This window comes from Mobula hypostoma, chromosome 22 (genome assembly GCF_963921235.1).
Source record: "Mobula hypostoma chromosome 22, sMobHyp1.1, whole genome shotgun sequence".
NCBI classification, from domain to species: Eukaryota; Metazoa; Chordata; class Chondrichthyes; order Myliobatiformes; family Myliobatidae; genus Mobula; species Mobula hypostoma.
Window position 1 is genome coordinate 55,432,457 of NC_086118.1, and position 18,961 is coordinate 55,451,417.

Below are 18,961 nucleotides of genomic sequence, written 5' to 3' on the forward strand. Positions count from 1 at the left end.
GATGTGTAGGGCTTGAGGAAATTAGACTATGAACCTTCAAGATTATGGAAGAACTTAGAACATAGAGCAGAACAACACAAGAATGTCCCACAATGGCTGTGCTGAACATGAGGCCAATTTTAAACAATGAACACCATGAAAATTTCAATGATGAGACACAGGGTTGTGACCTACTTTAAGTCAGTAAGCACACAGGGTGATGGGTGAAAGGAATTGAATCACATTTGTATCAGACATGTGTTGTGTCTTGATGAAGAGTCTTGACCCAAAATGTCCATGAATGCTGCCTATCCTGCTGAGTACCTCCAGCATTTTATGTGTATTGCTCTGGATTTCCAGCATCCGTAGTATTGCTTGTGCTGTGAAATTGCAGCAGTACAGTGCAATACATAAAAACTACTATAACTGGCAAAATAAATAGCACAAAAGTAGCATTCATGGAACATTCACAAACCTGATGGCAGAGGAGAAGAAATGGATCTTGCAACGTTGAGTGTTGGTCTTCAAGCTCCTGTATCTCCTTCCTGGTGCTAATTGCATGAAGAGGGCATGTCCTGGATGGCAAATGTCTTTTCTAATGGATGACACCTTCTTGATGAAGATGCTTTCAATGGAGTGGAGGGTCATGTCTGTGATGGAACTGATTGAGTCTACGACCCTCTGCAGCCTCTTGCAATCCTATGCATTGGACCCTCCATGCCAGGTTGTGATGCAACCCATCAGAAAGCTCTCCAACTGAAGAAATTTGCTAAAGTCTTTGGGGACACACCAAATCTCTTCAAGCTCCTACTGCAGTAGAGCCACTGGTGTAAGTTGGTCTATGAAAAAATGGGTTTAAGATTGTTGAAGTAAGCATTCAGTCAGCATGGCAACAACCATGAGCAAATGGACTGCAGAGCCTGTGAGGATCAACAGAATTACTAGTGAATACTGGGTAATTAGTGCTCAGTGTTGAAACTATCCCAAGGTTGATTTGAAATCATACATCCTTTTATTTAAATTATTTTTGGACAATTCTATAGAATGAATTTTGTCCTGAGATTTATATTCTTCTGCTAATATGTGATGTGCTTGATTTTACCATGATTGGAAGAGATTTCCAGGATTAAGGGATTGGAATCTTGTTGGTCAAATGCCATTTTCCAAACACTTACACAAAAAAGTTATTTCTCTTGAAATAACCTACCGTTATTTGTTGACAAACTAAAATGCTTCTAGCATTTCTTTGCAGTTGATGATAGTCATTCACAAATCAGTTTTAATTTTACAGACTGGTCATATGAATTCATTTGAAGGGGGCACTGCTGCTGAAAATGACCAAAGTTCTCTCTGATACCTTGGTCAATGTTTACACTACAACCAAATATCACCAAAAACACTTGCTGCAAAATTCAAAATTCAAACTAATTTTTTGTGTCCTTTGAGCTTCGTATCAGTCACAATGGATTTTCAGGAAGGACATTTATTGTCTGAAAAGGGGTACATTTCTAGGCCATTGCTTTTAACAGCTGCTTGCAGGATTGTTTATGTACTGTGATGGACAATATGTTCTGAACCCATCTCCATCTATCAGTTTCTTGCTGACTCTCATTTGAACTCTGATTTAAAATAAAATCCAATAGAAAACATTATTTTATTTTTATGGAACTTATAAATGAAATAAGGGCAATTACTCACGCTTAACATACCTTATACTTTCTGATGATGATTAATAATAATGAGAATTCAACTTTCCATTTAACCCTTTCCTTCCACGTCTGGCATTTAGTCATACTGAGATGTCCCATAAACATCACTTATCCCTGTTCACTCAACTATGTACTGGTTCACATTTGTCAGAATGAATAAGGCAGTTGAGCAAATCCATGTAGAGTTTAATTTAATTTTTCATTTAGAGATTAGGCTTTGCAGACAAGACACACGCATATTGTCTAGCACTTCTCCCTCTGAGAAAGGACTGCAGGTTCAATTAGGTGTCAGGTTCTGTGGTGTAGTCCAGAAATAATACAGGCCAACTTACTGCATGTGATGACAAGTATCCTTCCATAAGAACACTGAAACTAGCATTAAAACAACTTAATGAAGCAATAAATATTCTGCTGGAGGAACACAACAGGTCAAACAGCATCTGTTAGTGGAAAATAAACTGTTGACATTTCAGGTCAAAACCCTGCATCCATTGTATTCCAGCCCCATAGATGCTTGGGATAGTGGGGTGGAGATATGCCTCTACCAAGGGAGATGCAAGGTGCTCCTTCCCCCTGCTAGCCTCCAGGTCATCCTTGGGCAAGGTGTAGCACCTGCTCAGCCCCTCATTGGGGTCAAATGAAGTTATGAGAGCAGGTGGTGGATGGTCCTGTGAGAAGCTGGTGCAAGTCAGAATCGGATTTATTATCAAATTTGTTAATTTGGCAGCAACAGTACAATGCAATACATAATATAGAAACAATAAAATATTAGATCCCCTCAATTTAGGTTTACTGGCGTATTTTCTACATTTTTTTAGTTCAGACCAAAGATCATTGAGTTGAAACATCAGTCAAGATTCAAAATTGTTTATTGTCATTATTCAGTATACAAGTGTGAAGAAGAACAAAGCGATTGTTAGTGCAAATCCAATGAAACATAAAAAAAGCATCAAGAACCCAAAATATATAATCTAAGACAAATCCTATAAAATACAATGTGCTAGTAACTGTTTAAGTATGGCTGTATATACATAGGTTGTATTACATAAAGTGACGTTAAGTGCAAGAGTATCTGTACTTAAGGAGACACTGACAGGAAATGATAAAGTTAATAAGAGACCCTTGGCAAGAGGAACTCTTCTAGGTAGCAGCCGGACACATGAAAACACAGTGGGACAGTGACTGTGTCAGTGTAGGTATGATGTATTGAGTATAAGCATAAAGGGCAGTACATGGTGGGGGGCGGGAAGTGTGCTGAGGGGCTGTGGAGAGGAGTGGTTGATGTGGATGTAGTGGTGGTGGTGGGGGGGGGTTAACGGGTGGAGGTGTTGATCAGCCAGATGGCTTTTACATTTTGTTCCACAACTACTACCCGACCTGCTGAGTATTTTCAAACATTTTCTGTTTGTTTAATTTCAGATGTATTTCATTATTCCTCCATATCACACTGAGTGGATCTATAAACAATTTTTTTCTCTTCTGAATTTTTTTTTTAAAACCTCATAAAAGAGATCTTTTGTTTCAAACAGGTGCGGAATAAATTTATCTCTATTGTATCCTAAGTCAATCTAGTTAAAACTTCCTCTATATTACTCACAGCAGTTGCTTTCCGGTACCATCACTGTAAAATTTTCCATTTCCTCCATACTTTCACCCCACTGATTGTGTGTGGGGGTGGGGGTGGGTGATGGGTAAGTGAAGGATTTAGAGCCCTTAAAACTGTTAATTACAAGATGCAGTATACAATCTCCGACTATCAGGGCTCTTTATCAACTTAATCCAGAACTCAGGTCCTCAAGTTGAAAGGTCACTGTGCTCCTCACTGTTCAAAAGAGAAAATTGACATAAAAATACCTAAAATTCAACTGATAAAATGTAATGAGATTTGAGTTGATGTATTGCTGCAATCTGCTCTGTGGTCAGTTTCTTGTAAAACATGTTCAGATGAAAGCAGCTGCAGCTGCCCTCTCCACTGGTTGATGCTGCATCTCAGTGAAACCACAGTTCGCTGTTCACACTTACTTCACAAAGTGGTTATTTTACTAGATTTAATGTCAAGTCAGAGAGGGAGAAAGATGCAGCACAGGAACAGACCCTTTAGCATCAATTAGCAACTATCCATTTACACTTTTCTTAAAGATAAGAGATTCTGCAGTTGCTATCAATCCAGGGCAACAAACACAAACTGCTGGAGGAACTCAGCAGCATCTATGGAGAGGAATAAACAGTTAATGTTTTAGGTAGAGACCCTTCAGAATAAAAGGAAGGCAGAAGAAATCAGAATAAATAGGTGAGGGGGGAGGAAAGAAGTAGAAGCTGACAAATGGCAGGTGAAATTAGGTAAGGGAGAGGGGAGAATGAAGTGACAGGCTGGGAGGTAATAAGTGGAAGAGGTTAAGTTCTGAAGAAGGAAGAATCTGATATAGTAATCCCTCTTTTTTGGGAGAGCAGCTGCGAAACATCTTAGGCTCCAGGGATTTATATTTACGCATATTAAGGCATCTAATATATCCACCGTTCTAAAGTTAACATGTTCTACAACACCCCATTCACCAACCTGAAATTGGCAACTACAATCTTTCCCCTTGATGAATACAGACGAACAGCAGTCATATACACAAGAGATTCTGCAAACACAAAACGCCGACTGTGTATTCCTCTCTATAGATGCTGCCTGACCAGCTGAGTTCCTCCAGCATTTTGTGTGCGTGAGCAGTATTCACAGATTTATACAGGCCCTTCAGCCCATGTTGCCCACCCAGCAAGCCCCAATTTCCTGCATTCAGTCCATAGCCCTCCAAGCTCAACTCCTCCATGTACAAAGCTAAGTGATACCATTACAGTAAATACCTCATGCATGTTCTTTGGCTCCATGTAAAGATTGTGGAACTGGCACCACCCAAAAACTTGATTGATTTATTTCTGACATGATTTTCAATCCTTATTCAGTGGTTTGAGAACATGTACTTCTCTCAGAGCAATAACACCTGGCCATTACAGCCATGTCCATGCAAATAATTATTGAAAGGATGAGCAATGCATCTTATCACACCTCAGACAATGACCATAAACCACCAGGTCGTCATTAACAAACGACAGAGCCATCAGGGTTTGGAGAGTCAGAGTGAGTTATGGTTTGTGAAATAGTGTGAAAGTAGTCAGGATTTCAGGAAATTGTTCTCAGAATAGAGTGTCTTTGCAATACACTGCCAATGGACATTGTTCCTTCTAAATTGCGCAAGTGCCCGGCAGCACAGTAAAGCCCAATTTATACTTCTGCGTCAAATGTATGCTGTAGGTACGGCGTAGCCGTGTACCTTACACTGTACTCTACGCCAAACCCTACGCCATAGCCTAAGGCACACCCCTCCCAAAATGTAACTACATGTCGTGGTGATGCAGACCGCAACAACTGTGATTGGTCCGCTTGGTAGCATTGCATTTCCTCCTACGCATTTCCAGTTGCTTCTTCTTCTCCGCCATTTCAGAATCGAGAGAGAAGAAACTCTTGTTCAACGTTTATTAGCTCCAACCCCAACATGATGCGCTCAGTTTCAATCGCCATTGTTTGAAGTACAGGAAGAAACTCAACACAGTGGCATAGAAACCCCACCGCCAACTAGCGTTTTGGCGGTGAATTGCAGAGCAATCCAGACACACCAACACACAAGTATAAATGCTCACAATGGCGTAGGCCACCTGCGTAGGCTATGGCGTAGCCCGTACGCACAGCCTTTACTGAAATGTTCCCACGCACATAGCCTTTGTTACTGGAATTTCTTTTTATATAATGTTAATATGATTTTGAAATTTATGTCAATACCATGGTGAAACACCTTGTAATTTTGTTAATGAATATAATTTCTAAATTTTCCAAAGAATAAATGAACTACAACCTTTGCTTTGAAACACTTTAGAGTTTCAATGTATTTACATCATGTTTCAAGTTATGACACTGTTACAAATTGTAACAATAAACACAGTGTGGCAGGGTGGAGATACGTCTCTACCAAAGGAGGTGTAAGGCACTCCTTCCCTCTCTACCAAAGAAGGTGAAAGGTGCTCCTTCCTTCTGCTAGCCTGCAGGTCACCCTTGGGCAGGGTGTAGAACCTGCTTAGCCCCCCCACCACCCGATCAGGGTCATGTGGAGCTATGGGAGCAGTTGGTAGATAGTCCTACGAGCAGCTGGTGCATATCACAAGCCTTGGCTATGCGACCTCTAATGCCAGCCAGATAATCTCTGAAGAGTATTGATGATAGCTGGGGTCACCTGTCTTGTAAAGACACTGCTCAGAAGGCGGCAATGGCAAACCACTTCTGTAGAAAAATTTGCCAAGAACAATCATGGTTGTGGAAAGACCATGATCGCTCATACAACACAGCACAAAACAAACGAACGACAAACACAGAATAGAAGTCAGTAGCTCATTCTTAATAAACCATTGGTCGGCTGAATGCCAACACCGTCTAGTCAATATTCATACTATTCATATTACACAAAAAAATTTAAGCTGCCGCATCGTTTTCAAGCTGTAAAAATTTCTTGCTTAAGAGCAATGGACGGTCCATGCAGCTGTAAAAAAAAATTAAGAGGGAATGATTTCTTGATTTTAAATCTTTCTTGATTTAAGCACAGATTGAATCATGTTGATGTAATAATATCCAATGATCTTGTTGAGATTAACGATGTCAATACAGCCAAATGACCATCTTCATCGGTAACAATTGGCCCAAGCAATTTATCATCCCCTGGACAGGTTTCAAGTTTAAGTGTATTGCCTTTCAACCGTACACACATATACAGCTAAACGAAACAACGATCCTCTCCGGCCAAGTTGCAAACACAGCACATATATCACATACAACGCACAAAATGAAAAATAAAATTCTGTAGATGCCCAAGATGACACAAAGTGTATATACAACAGTATACCTGTACTGCTACTGGCGCTGTTATAAATAATGTGTACTGGGTGTTCAGAAGTCTCCCAGCCTGGGGGAAGAATCTGCAACCCGGCGCAACTTCTTTCTTCTTATACTGCGTTCGGATGGTAGGAGATCAAAGTGATTGTGGAACGGATGGGATGGTTCCTTGACAATGCTAAGGGCTCTGTCAAAGGTTCATAACGGTGAAAGTGTAAATTTCTAGACTAAAGGTTTCTCTTTATTTGGCCTGGAGTACGTTAATTGGTTTTGTTCCTGTCCTAAGAAAGTTACCAGAACGCGTTCAGCCGTGATATCCACATGTTGTGTGGAGCAAGTCTGTACTACAATACCTACTGGGGGAAACTGAGCGATGGGTTGTTAACGCCTTTCTGCTGCTTGCGGCGTTGGTGCTGCGGTCTGGAAAACAGTAATTTTAAATCAGATAATCGCATTGTTCTTCGACTTTGCAAGGAGGCAGGAAACGTATGCACCCCGCCTCCCCCAGAGCCTACTACAGAGAGGATGTAACCTTCGGTAACTAGGTTACTTTGCGTGGAGGGCTGACTTGCCTGCTGCCTTCTGACTGGCCCCCGAGGCTGCTGGACAGCGGTGGTTTGCGAGCCTGTAGAGATGCCGGTGAGATTCAGCGACCCGAGAGACCTGATCTCCCCTAAGGCCGTGGCCCAGCTGCTACAGATCCTCTTCACCTGCGCGGCTCTGGGTCTGTCGAGGACAGCGGCGAGCGGCGGCTCGACCCGTGACGGGGGATTCACCACCTTCACCTTGTTCACCTGGTGCTTCTCCTTCACCTGCACCCTCCTCGTCTTCGTGGTCGAGTTCACACAGGTGCACAGCCTCTTCCCCCTCACCTGGAAGAACCTGTCAGTGGCCGTCTCCGCCTTCGCCGGGCTCATGAACCTGGCCACCTCGGTCATCTACCCGCTGATGCTGGCGAACGCCGGCGAGAGCCCGCGCTGCGCTCAGCCCGGGGCCTGGATCCAGCCTCCGTGCGCCTACCACATCGCCGCCATCGTCTGCTCCTGCCTAGCCTCGGTGGCCTACGCGGCCGAGGTGCTCATGTCCCGCAGCTCCCGCCGCAGCACCTACATGGCGACGGGGCCCGGCCTGCTCAAGGTGCTGCAGGTGTCCATCGCCTGCATCCTCTCCGTTCCCCTGGCAACCGGGCACATCCCAGCATTCCCGGGCTTCTGGTGGGCGGTGGGCGCGCTCTGCGCTTGCGCTTCCATATCCTTGGTTGTCATGGTGATGGTGGTGGGGTGCCGGGCATTTTGCCCGGTGCCGCTGGAGCGGCTTCTGGCGGCCTTCGGTGCCCTGGGCGTGTTGCTAAGCGGGGCCTTACTGGTGGTCTGGACCCTCGGCCTCAGCCAGCAGGATAATTCCAGTTCCAGCCAGACGACCTGCCGCTGGAGACTGTGCCTCTCGTCCGCCGTGCTGATCAGCGTCAACTTCCTGGCTTATGTGACCGACCTGGTCCACGCCGTTAGACTGAACTGTTCGAGAAACTGAGAGTCTGCAGACTCCGGCCCGCCAGCGCAGCCCGTGTCGGGCTCTCACGGTAAGGTCGCACCCTTTTATGATGGATAAAGCAAAATACTTCTGGGAATCTGAAATAAAACAGGGAATACAACATAGAACATTACAACACGGTACAGGGTCTTCGGCCCACGATGTCATGCTGACTCTTTAACATACTCCAAGATCAGTCTAACTCTTCCCTCCCACGTAGCCCTCCATTTTTCTATTATATTGGATGGATAACATTTTAAGAACAACTTCTTCCCCTCCACAACCATATTTCTGAACAGTCCATGGACACTGCTTTTGTCATTTATCTTTTGCACTATCTGTTTATTTTGTAACTTTTAGTAGCTACTATAGCATACTGCACACAACTTAACAAATTTCACAGCTTTCCTGACGAAGGGTCTCGGCCCGAAACGTCGACTGTACCTCTTCCTAGAGATGCTGCCTGGCCTGCTGCATTCACCAGCAACTTTGATGTGTGTAGCTTGAATTTCCAGCATCTGCAGAATTCCTCGTGTTTGCGAAATTTCACAACTTAGTCAGTGACCATAAACCTGGTTCTGAAAACGCCTGTGGGCTGATTAGTAAATATGCAATGACACAAAATTGGCAGAGTTCTGAATAATGAGGAAGGTTATGGAGTCTTAGAGTTGCACTGTAAGGAAACGGGTCCTTTGGCCCAGCTGGCCCAAACTGACCAAGATGCCCCAACCAAGCGAGACCTATTTGCCAAAACCTTCTAAAGCTCTCCCATCCATGTACCTGCCCAATTGTCTTTTAAAAGTTGTCCCTGAAGCTGCCTCAACCACTTCTTCGGGCAGCTCATTCCACACATGTCACCCTTTGTGTAAGAAAAGCTGCTGCTCAAGTTCTTGCCCTTCTCACCTCGAACCTATGCTGTCCAGTCCATTAAGGACCCTCAACATCTTGGACATGCCCTCTTCTTGTTACTACCAACAGGGAGGAGGTATAGGAGCCTGAAGACTCGAACTCAACGATTCAAGAACAGTTTCTTTCCCTTTGTTGGTAGATTATAAAGAAGGCAAGACAGCGGCTATACTTCATTAGGAGTTTGAAGAGATTTGGTATGTCAACAAATACACTCAAAAACTTCTATAGATGTACCGTGGAGAGCATTCTGACAGGCTGCATCACTGTCTGGTATTTGGGGGTGGGGGTGGGGGTGGGGGTGGGGGGGGTGCTACTGCACAGGACCAAAAGAAGCTGCAGAAGGTTGTAAATCTAGTCAGCTCCATCTTGGGTACTAGCCTACAAAGTACCCAGGACATCTTCAGGGAGTGGTGTCTCAGTAAGGTAGCGTCCATTTTTAAGGACCTCCAGGACCCAGGGCATGCCCTTTTCTCACTGTTACCATCAGGTAGGAGGTACACTTAGCGATTCAGAAACAGCTTCTTCCCTTCTACCATCCGAGTCCTAAAATGGACATTGAACCCATAAACACTAAATCACCTTTTTTTTTTAATATACAGTATTTCTGATTTTTGCACGTTTTTAATCTTTTCAATATATGTATACTGTAATTGATTTACCTATTATTTTTATTTCTTTTATTATTTTTTAAAATTTTTCTTCTAGATTATGTATTGCATTGAACTGCTGCTGCTAAATTAACAAATTTCACGTCACATGCCGGTGATAATAAACCTGATTCTGATTCTGATTTCTGATTTCCTTTTTTTAGACTATTTATTTATTTTGTAATTTGTAGTTTTTTTGCATTTGCACTTTACTGCCCCCATAAAAAACAAAGATCAAGTTCAGTTTATTGTCACTTAACCGTACACACGTATACCACCAAATGAAACAACGTTCCTCCAGACCAAGGTGCCAACACAGTACACACAACACATAAAGTAATATTACCACAAATAATAAGACGCATATATGATACAAGTTTAAAAAAGTAAACACTGTAACACTCTTGGCCGCTTCATATGTGATGAGATATGGGTGGTGGCAGGGAGTTCAGTAGTCTCACGGCCATAACAGCCTGTGATAATAAATCTGATCATGATTCAAATTGATTCTTGAATTCCTCAATTCTGGGGAAAAAGATTGAGTGCATTCACCCTATCTAGGCCCTTATGATTTTATACACCTCTATAAGATCAGTCTCCTACATTCTTAGTCTCCAATAGCATAAGGAATAAAGTCCTAGCCCGTCCAGCCTCTCTATGTAACTCAATCCCTCAAGGCCTGCTCAGTATTCTTGTAAACCTTTTATGCACTGTTTCCAGTGTAATAGTCTCTATCAGGGTGACTGAAAGTGAACACAGTATTCCAAATGCCCTATACAACTGCATTAAGACCTCGCAACCTTAATACTCAATGCTGTGATTTAGGAAGGCCAGCTTGGCAAAAGCTTCCTTCGCCACCCTGTCTCCCTTTGACTCCGCTTTCAGTGAACCATGTTCTTGTAATGCAAGGTTCTGTTCTACAACGCTCCCTGTGCCCCTGCTGTTTGCAGAAAGTCCTACCTGGATTTGACTTTCGAAAATGCAACATCTCACACTTAGGCAAATTAAACTCCATGTGCCATTGCTCAGCCCCACTTACTCAGCTGGTCAAAATCGCCTTGTAATTTTTGATGCCCTCCTTCATTGTCCACCGTAACATCTATTTAAGTGTCATCTGCAAACTTAGCAACCGTGCCTTGTACATTCTCATCCAAACGAATGATAGATGAAAACAGCAGTGGGGCCCAGCATTGACACCTGAGGCACAGCACCAGTCACAGGCCTCCTGTCTGAGAAACAACCTTCTTCATCGATCTCTGCTTTCTACCATCAAGCCAGTGGTGTATCCAGTTATCCAGCTCTTCCTGGATTCCATGTAATCTAACCTTCTCAAGCAGCCTATCATGTGGAACCTTATCTGAGCCTTACTGAAATCCATATAAGCCTTGTTTACTGCCTTGCCATCATCAATCTTCTTGGTCACATCATCAAAAAAAATCAGGCTTTTACTCACACACGCAGCCACACTGACTCCCCCTAATCAGTCCCTGTCTTTCCAGATGTATTTATTTATTGATTGGGATACAGTGTGGAATAGGCCCTATTGGACCTTTGAGCTGTTCCACCCAGCAATCCCCCGATTTAATCCTAGCCTGATTACAGGGCAGTTTACAATGATCATTTAACCTATCAACTGGTGGGCCTTTGGACTGCGGGAGGAAACCCACATGGTCACGGGGACAATGTACAAACTCCTTACAAGCAACGGCAGGAATTGAACCCAGGTCGCTGATACTGTAAAGCATTGTGCTAACCATTACACTACCATACTGCCCTCACTGAGGAATATCTTATTCTTCAGAACCCCTCCCAGAAAACATACCTACCACAGATGTTAGACTTACTGGTCTGTAGTTCTCCGGTTTATCTTTGCTGTCCTTAGTAAATAAAAGCACAACATTCACCGTCTTCCAGTTTACCATCACCTCACTGATGGCTGATAGTGATGCAAATATATCACCCATGGTTTCTGCATTTTCTTCTCTAGCCTCCCACAGTGTTTTTGGATTTACCTGGTCAGTCCCTGGAGGTGGGTTTGCCTTTATACTTTATAGCACTAGTTTTATTGTAATGTTGACTACCCCAAGACTTCCCTTGGTTCCAAAGTCTTCATGTCTTTCTTTATCATAAAAAGAGAGGAGAAATATTCATTAAGGACCTGAGCTACCTTCTATGGCTCCACACAAAGGTGTCCCCTTTGGTCTTTGAGGGACCCTATTCTCGCTTTAGTTATCTTTTCTCTTAAAATACTTTTAAAATCTCTTTGGATTTTCCGTAATTTTTTTTTCAAATTTATTTCATGCCCCCTTTTTGCTCTCCTGATTTCTTCTTTGAGTAAACTCCTGCATCTCCTAAACTCCTCCAGAAATTTGCTTGGTCCCAGCTGCATATACCTAACCCATGCCCCTTCCATTTTCCTGGTCAGGGCCTCAACATCCCTTGTCATCCAGGGTTCCCTAGTCCTGTGGACCATTCATTTGTATCTTGCTGCACTACCTGTCCGTCGTAGAAAAGTTCTTGTGGAAAAATACCTTTACTCATGTTCATTAAGCAATCATCAATGTGGAACGTCCTGGAAGCTCTGTGGGAAAAGGAGTTGGTGGATTCTTTGTGATGGTTCCCTGAGAAGATTGCTGTTCATCTGGTGGAATTCCTCATGGCAGAGCTCAGTTGGCTGGTGGAGAAAGGAGCTCTTCCTTTCAGATCCTTCCTCCTGTTCTCTGTCCAAAGAATATCCCAACAACAGACATTACTTGGAATCAAAAGAGAAAGTGCTGGAAACATTCGCAAAAACTTAGGAACAGGAATAGGTCATTGGCCTCTCAAGTATGTCCTACCATTCAATGCTTCAGGCCCGATCTTGTTTCCTGCCAGTTCACATTGCCCTAAACTCCCTGAACTTTCAAAAGTGTATCTACCTTTACTGTAAATGTACCAACCTCGGGCAGAGAATTCCAGAGATTTTCAATGCTCTGGGAGAAGAAATGTCTACATGCCTCAGATTTAGAAGTACAAAAATATCACTGTCTTATATGAAGTAAAATTTATTGTTTGTCCCAGATGGCAGTAACGTCCCAGATGGTGAGGGTCTTAATGATGGATGCTGCCCTCTTGACGCACCACCTCTTGAAAATGTCCTTTGATGGTGGCGAGGGTTGTGCTCATGATGGAGCTGGTGGGTCTACAGGTCTTTGCAGTCTCTTGTGATCTTGTGCATGGGCATATGGGGCAAGAATTTTACATCATGGAATAATTCAGCATGATAAGATAGGATAGGATCCCATTTGTTCCATCATGTAGATGCCATTTCTTCAGTGAAGCTCTCCATTTAATCTCTCAGTACCTATGCAGGGGTGTACATAGTTGACGTTTTGGGCCGAGACCCTTCATCGGGACCTGATGAAAGGTCTCAGCCTGAAATGTCAACTGTTTATTTACCTCCATAAATGCCGTCTGACCTGCTGTGTTCCTCAGCGTTTTTTTTTTGTGTTGCTTAAGATTTCCAGCGTCTACAGAATTTCCTGTCTTTCTCATTTATTCTCTGTTGCCTGCACTTTCTCTTCACCTAGTTGATTTCCTTTCACTTCTACCAGTGAGTATGTACAATTAAATTTATTCTCTTTCAGGCAGTGAATTCCATAATCATAACTCACTGCATCAAGAAAAAGTTCCATTCTGACACTTGTGCTTTTTACCAGTCATCATAGATCTGCTTCTTTTGATTTCTAATCCTTCAACCATATCACCTTACTCCCCTTCCCGACCTAGGTGATCATGCCCCTCTCTCCAACACAACACTCATTTCCTTGAGCGCATACTCAATAAATTCATAATAGAATAATAACCACAATGAAAGACGATCCAACTTGGAGAGTGTGTGTGAAAGATAACAAACTGTGCAGATACAAAAAGAAATCATAATAATAATAACTAACTAAGCAATAAATATCAAGGACATGAGATGAATAGTCATTGAAAGCGAGTTCATAGGTTGTGGGAACGTTTCAGTGATGGGCAAATGAAGTTGAAGTTCCTGCTCCTATTCCTCTTAAACACTTCACTTTTCACCCTTAACCCATGGCCTCTAATAGTCTCACCCACCCTTAGCGGAAAAAGTCTGTTTGCATTTACCCTATCTATACTTCTCACAATTCCCAACTTTCCTCCCATTCTTTTACTTATACACCACTCCAATTTCCTCCTCTTACATGTACTTATTCCCTTCCCTGCCCCCTTTCTCCTCCCTCCATATTTATCCCCAAGCTTTGAACCCTGCCTTCCTGAATATTGGGCTTGAATGTTAGGAAGAAACAGAGGGCATCATTCCCCCAGTGTCCCAGGGCGATGGTGTGAAAAGGGAAAAGTCCTGACTGACATGTCGCTTCATGTATTTCAGGTGCTCCCTCCAAAGATGTTACCTCTTTGTGCTTGGTTCAACGGATGGTTCTGGAATATAGGTGACTTCTTCTCTGGTCCTTTAAACATGGGGCCTTTGATGCCAGAATTTCATCTTCCTCTTCAGAAAAAGACCACCATGAAAAGCTTATCATGTAAGGAGATTGTAGTTGGTTGGCAAGTGAATGAATTCCCTGTCTAAATCTACAGAGGCTGGACTGCACCTTTTCAGCAGCATATTTATTTAAAAAGCCTCACTGAAAACTATGAACTCTTTTTGGTTTGAAACCTATTTGTTGAATATTACCCTCCTGTCAGAATAATATAAAAATGAATCACGATTTTTATGGTACCTTACTAAAATTGACCGGTGGACCGGGCCAGCAAAATGCACGTTATAGTCAACCTGTATCTCACCCTCTCTTTCTTCTCGGTACTATACTTTAACCATGATTTGTTGATAGGGAAAATAAATCAGCCACAATCGAGTGGTGAAGTGGGCAAATTGGCCTACTTCTGCACCAATGTCTTACGGTTTTATGGACTGTAAACTGTTCATGTTAATGCAGAGGAGCATTTTGAATGTAAATTTTTTTTACACAATTTGTTGAGTTGAATCCAAGGTCAGTCAACTAGCTTTTCTTTACACTATCCACAACCTGCAGTTGTTCAGAACAAGAATGGGGATTTCTGTAACCAGACTTCACGCTGTGTAATTTCCCAGAAGAGAAAAGTTTTAGTAGCACCGTCAGTGCCACTTTATCACCCATGAAACTGGCTTCATTTAAACCAAGATTTCCACCTTCGGAAAATAAAATTTCACCCAGCAGCTACCACTGACTCATGAAGATAATTCCCCAAACTTTGCGGCTGTCATGTCAGTGAAAGTAGCTGATTTGTCGGTAATAATTTTGCAAAGTTGAAAGCAAATTCTATTGTGTGCACACATGCACTTAAATACAGAAATATCTTGTGCCTTCTATGTATTTCCGGAAATAATGGATTGAAAAATCTCAAGGTTTTATGAGCTATTAAAAAGTTACTTCAGGTATGAGAGATATTTTAATTCTCTACCTGTCACTGCACCTTCAAATCAACATTTTATAAACTGTATGTCTATAGTCATTCTTGTATTTTTAAATTATTTTATAAAGTTTATGATAATTCATTTACTACCTTAACCTTTTGTTTGAGCAAATCATTAATTCCTGCTTTAAAATGGGTGGCACAATAGTGTATTGGTTAGTGTAATGGCATTACAGTGCCAGTGACCCAGGTTGAATTCCACCACTGTCTGTACGGAATTTCTGTGATCTCCCTGTGACCATGTAGACTGGGTGTTTTGGTTTCCTCCCACAGTCCAAAGATGTATGAGTTTGTAGGTAATTGGTCACGTGGGTGTAACTGGACAATGTGGGCTCATTTGACCAGAAGGGCCTGTTACTGTGCTGTATCTCTAGATAAAATAAAGAAAAAAAATATTACTTCCCAACAAACAATATCAGAGTAGTAGAAATTCACTCCACAGAAATAGTTGAGTCATTTTTGGCAGTGTCTTTAGTGGCCATTTCAGTTTCTTTGCCACTGGCTGCGTACTCATGCCAAAATAACAAAGATAGGCAGTATGATAGCGTAGTGGTTCACACGGTGCTATTTCAGCTTGGGACATCAGAGTTCAATTCCAACATCCTCTGTAAGGAGTCTCTATACGTCCTCCCCGTAGAATGCGTGATTTTCCCCGGGTGATCCAGTTTCCTCCCACAGTCCAAAGACATACCGGGTAGGGTAACTGGTCATTGTAAATTGTCCCATGATTAGGTTAGAGTTAAATTGTGGTTGATGGGGGTTTCTGGAATGGCAGGGTTAGAAGGCCAGAAGAGACTACTCTATGCTGTATCTCTAAATATTTTTTTTAAGTTCAGTGCATAGACTTATGCTCAGCCCTGACCAGGCATAGACTCTATTAGTGCAATAGGAACAGTGATGTTACATTACTTTAGTGATTTAGTCATTTAAACATAACAGATTCTGCAGATGCCAGAATGTCTTGAGCAACACACTCAAATCCTGAGGTGGTCCTGGTGCAGCTCCTGTCTACATCAGTGAGTCTTGACACAGATTGGGGGACGGCTTCATCAAGTACACACAAAAGGCGAGACTTCCCAGTCAATTTGATTTCACATTCCCATCCATTCCTATTCTGACAATGTCTGCATAGCCTCATCTACCACCACGAAAAGGCAGCACTCAGGTTGGATGAACAACACCTCATATTCCATCTGGGCAGCCTGCAACCTGTTGGCGTAGACATCGATACTGTATCTCCAACCTGGAAATTTCTGCCTCGCTCCCTTCTCTCTGGTTCCCCTCCTCCCCTTTCTTTCACGGTCCACTGCCCTCTCCTATCAGATTCCTTCTTCAGCCCTTTACCTCCTCCACCAATCACTTACCAGCTTCATACTTCAACTTCTCCCTCACCTGGTCTCACCTATCACCTGCCAGCTTATACTCCTCCTTCCCCCCCCCACCTTATTCTGGCTTCCACCCCCTTTGCGTTCAGTCCTGATAAAGGGTCCTGGCCCGAACCATCAACTGGTTATTTCCCTCTATATTTGCTGCCTGACATACTGAGAGTTCCTCCAGCATTTTTTTGTGCATTGCTTAAGAATTTAGTTTAATTTTAGAAACATAAAATTGTGAATACCCAAGTTATAGTGAAGCTGCAATTTTATGGGGAAAATCCAGCTGGTTCTCTAATATCCCTAAGGAAGAAAACCTCCCTCATCTGACAAGTGTAGCCACCATGACAACACCACCAAAATTGCTTCTTGAGTATTTTTGTTTATTTAGAGAATTAGCACAGTAACAGGCCCTTCCAGGTGGATGAGCTCGTGCTGCCCTGTTACATCCATGTGACCAATTAACCTACCAACCGTACAGATTTGGAATGCGGGAGGAAACCAGAGCACCCAGAGGAAACCCACACAGTCACGGGGGAATACGTACAAGCTCCTTGCAGGCAGCAGTGGGAGTTGAACCCGGATTACGCTAACTGCTTCATTCCATGCCACCCCATTATTGGGACTGGCTGGCGAGTCCTTTGATCATATCAAACTGCCACAAGCTCTGTGGGAGCATGTTCATTACAGGGGTCATGGAGGTTCAAGATGCATCCCACCACTGCCTTCTCAAGGACATCTAGGCATAGGCCATGAATTAACTCTACAGAGAGGCTGCAGATCAGGAAACTCTGCACTGACCCTTCAATCACTCTCGCCTACAGTAGTCTCAGTTTCAATTAATTGAAACAAGATGACGCAATGTAGTAGAATATGTTCCAAAACCACTGCTAATGGTATTTGATACAGCAGGCAAAGTACAAGAATTTAAGTTTCAATATTCTCTCAGATCTGAAGAAAACTTGTGGTTATAGACTGCATTTCCTGACTCAGGATGTCTCGAGGCACTTTACAGCCAATGGACTGTAGCCACAATTGTATGAAACAGCAGCTATCAGTACACAGCCAACTCACACAAACAAGTGTGATGATAATAACCAGATAGTGCTCCTCTAACATATTTTGACATGACATGAGATTCTACAGATTCTGGAAACCCAGACCAACACACACAAGATACTGGAGGAATTCAGGGGTCTGAGTTTGGGACTGCTTCTTTTTACATTATAGGCAATGATTTGGATGATGGAATCGATGACTTTATGGCCAAGTTTGCGGATGATACAAAGATAGGTAGAGGGGCAGTTGGTGTTGGGAGAGTAGAGCAGTTGGCTAACCACACACGCCTGAGGTGCGCTAGTGTTGATTGTCAGTGAGGAGGAGATATTATCACCAATCCACACATATTATGGTCTTCTGGTTCCAATTGAGGATCCAGTTGCAGATGGAGGTACAGAGGACCAGGTTCTGTAGCTTATCGATCAGGACTGTGGAAATAAATGATGGTGTTGAACACTGAGCTACAGTCAATGACATAGGTGTGTGTATCAACATCCTGTACCTACCTTCTACACCATGCACAATACTGCCAAACTTTGTATCATCTGCAAACTCACTAACTCATCCTTCCACTTCATGATTTAAGACATGTACAAAAATCACAAGGAGCTGGGGTCCTAGAACAGAGCCCTGCAGAACATCACCGGTCACTGTTCATATAGAATGTTGTCGTGCATTGAACCATTAGTATTCCTTTAGAGCATAGAACATAGAATAGTACAGCACAGTACAGGCCCTTCGGCCCACAGTGTTGTGCCGACCCTCAAACCCTGCCTCCCATATACACCCCCACCTTAGATTCCTCCATATACCTGTCTTGTAGTCTCTTAAACTTCACTAGTGTATCTGCCTCCACCACTGACTCAGGCAGTGCATTCCACGCACCAACCACTCTCTGAGTAAAAAACCTTCCTCTAATATCCCCCTTGAACTTCCCACCCCTTAGCTTAAAGCCATGTCCTCTTGTATTGAGCAGTGGTGCCCTGGGGAAGAGGTGCTGGCTATCCACTCTATCTATTCCTCTTATTATCTTGTACACCTCTATCATGTCTCCTCTCATCCTCCTTCTCTCCAGAGTAAAGCCCTAGCTCCCTTAATTTCTGATCATAATGCATACTTTCTAAACCAGGCAGCATCCCGGTAAATCTCCTCTGTACCCTTTCCAATGCTTCCACATCCTTCCTATAGTGAGGTGACCAGAACTGGACACAGTACTCCAAGTGTGGCCTAACCAGAGTTTTATAGAGCTGCATCATTACATCGCGACTCTTAAACGCTATCCCTTGACTTATGAAAGCTAACACCCCATAAGCTTTCTTAACTACCCTATCCACCTGTGAGGCAACTTTC

General features: G+C 43.0%; 1 protein-coding gene across 2 annotated transcripts; it reads left to right on the plus strand.

Annotated features, from left to right (window-relative positions):
- The first annotated feature begins 2,576 nt into the window (after window positions 1-2,576).
- On the plus strand, window positions 2,577-15,289 carry LOC134336421 (myeloid-associated differentiation marker homolog). Of its 2 annotated transcripts, none has more exons than XM_063030635.1 (2): window positions 2,577-8,191; window positions 9,121-9,318. In XM_063030635.1, exon 1 carries the CDS (start codon window positions 7,246-7,248, stop codon window positions 8,140-8,142), a length of 897 nt encoding a protein of 298 aa, XP_062886705.1. In that variant the 5' UTR covers window positions 2,577-7,245; the 3' UTR covers window positions 8,143-8,191; window positions 9,121-9,318. The 2 variants fall into 2 exon arrangements, with proteins under 2 accessions (XP_062886705.1, XP_062886704.1); XM_063030634.1 differs by lacking the exon at window positions 9,121-9,318 and adding an exon at window positions 14,095-15,289 and having other exon boundaries at window positions 2,579-8,191.
- The last annotated feature ends 3,672 nt before the right edge of the window (window positions 15,290-18,961 follow it).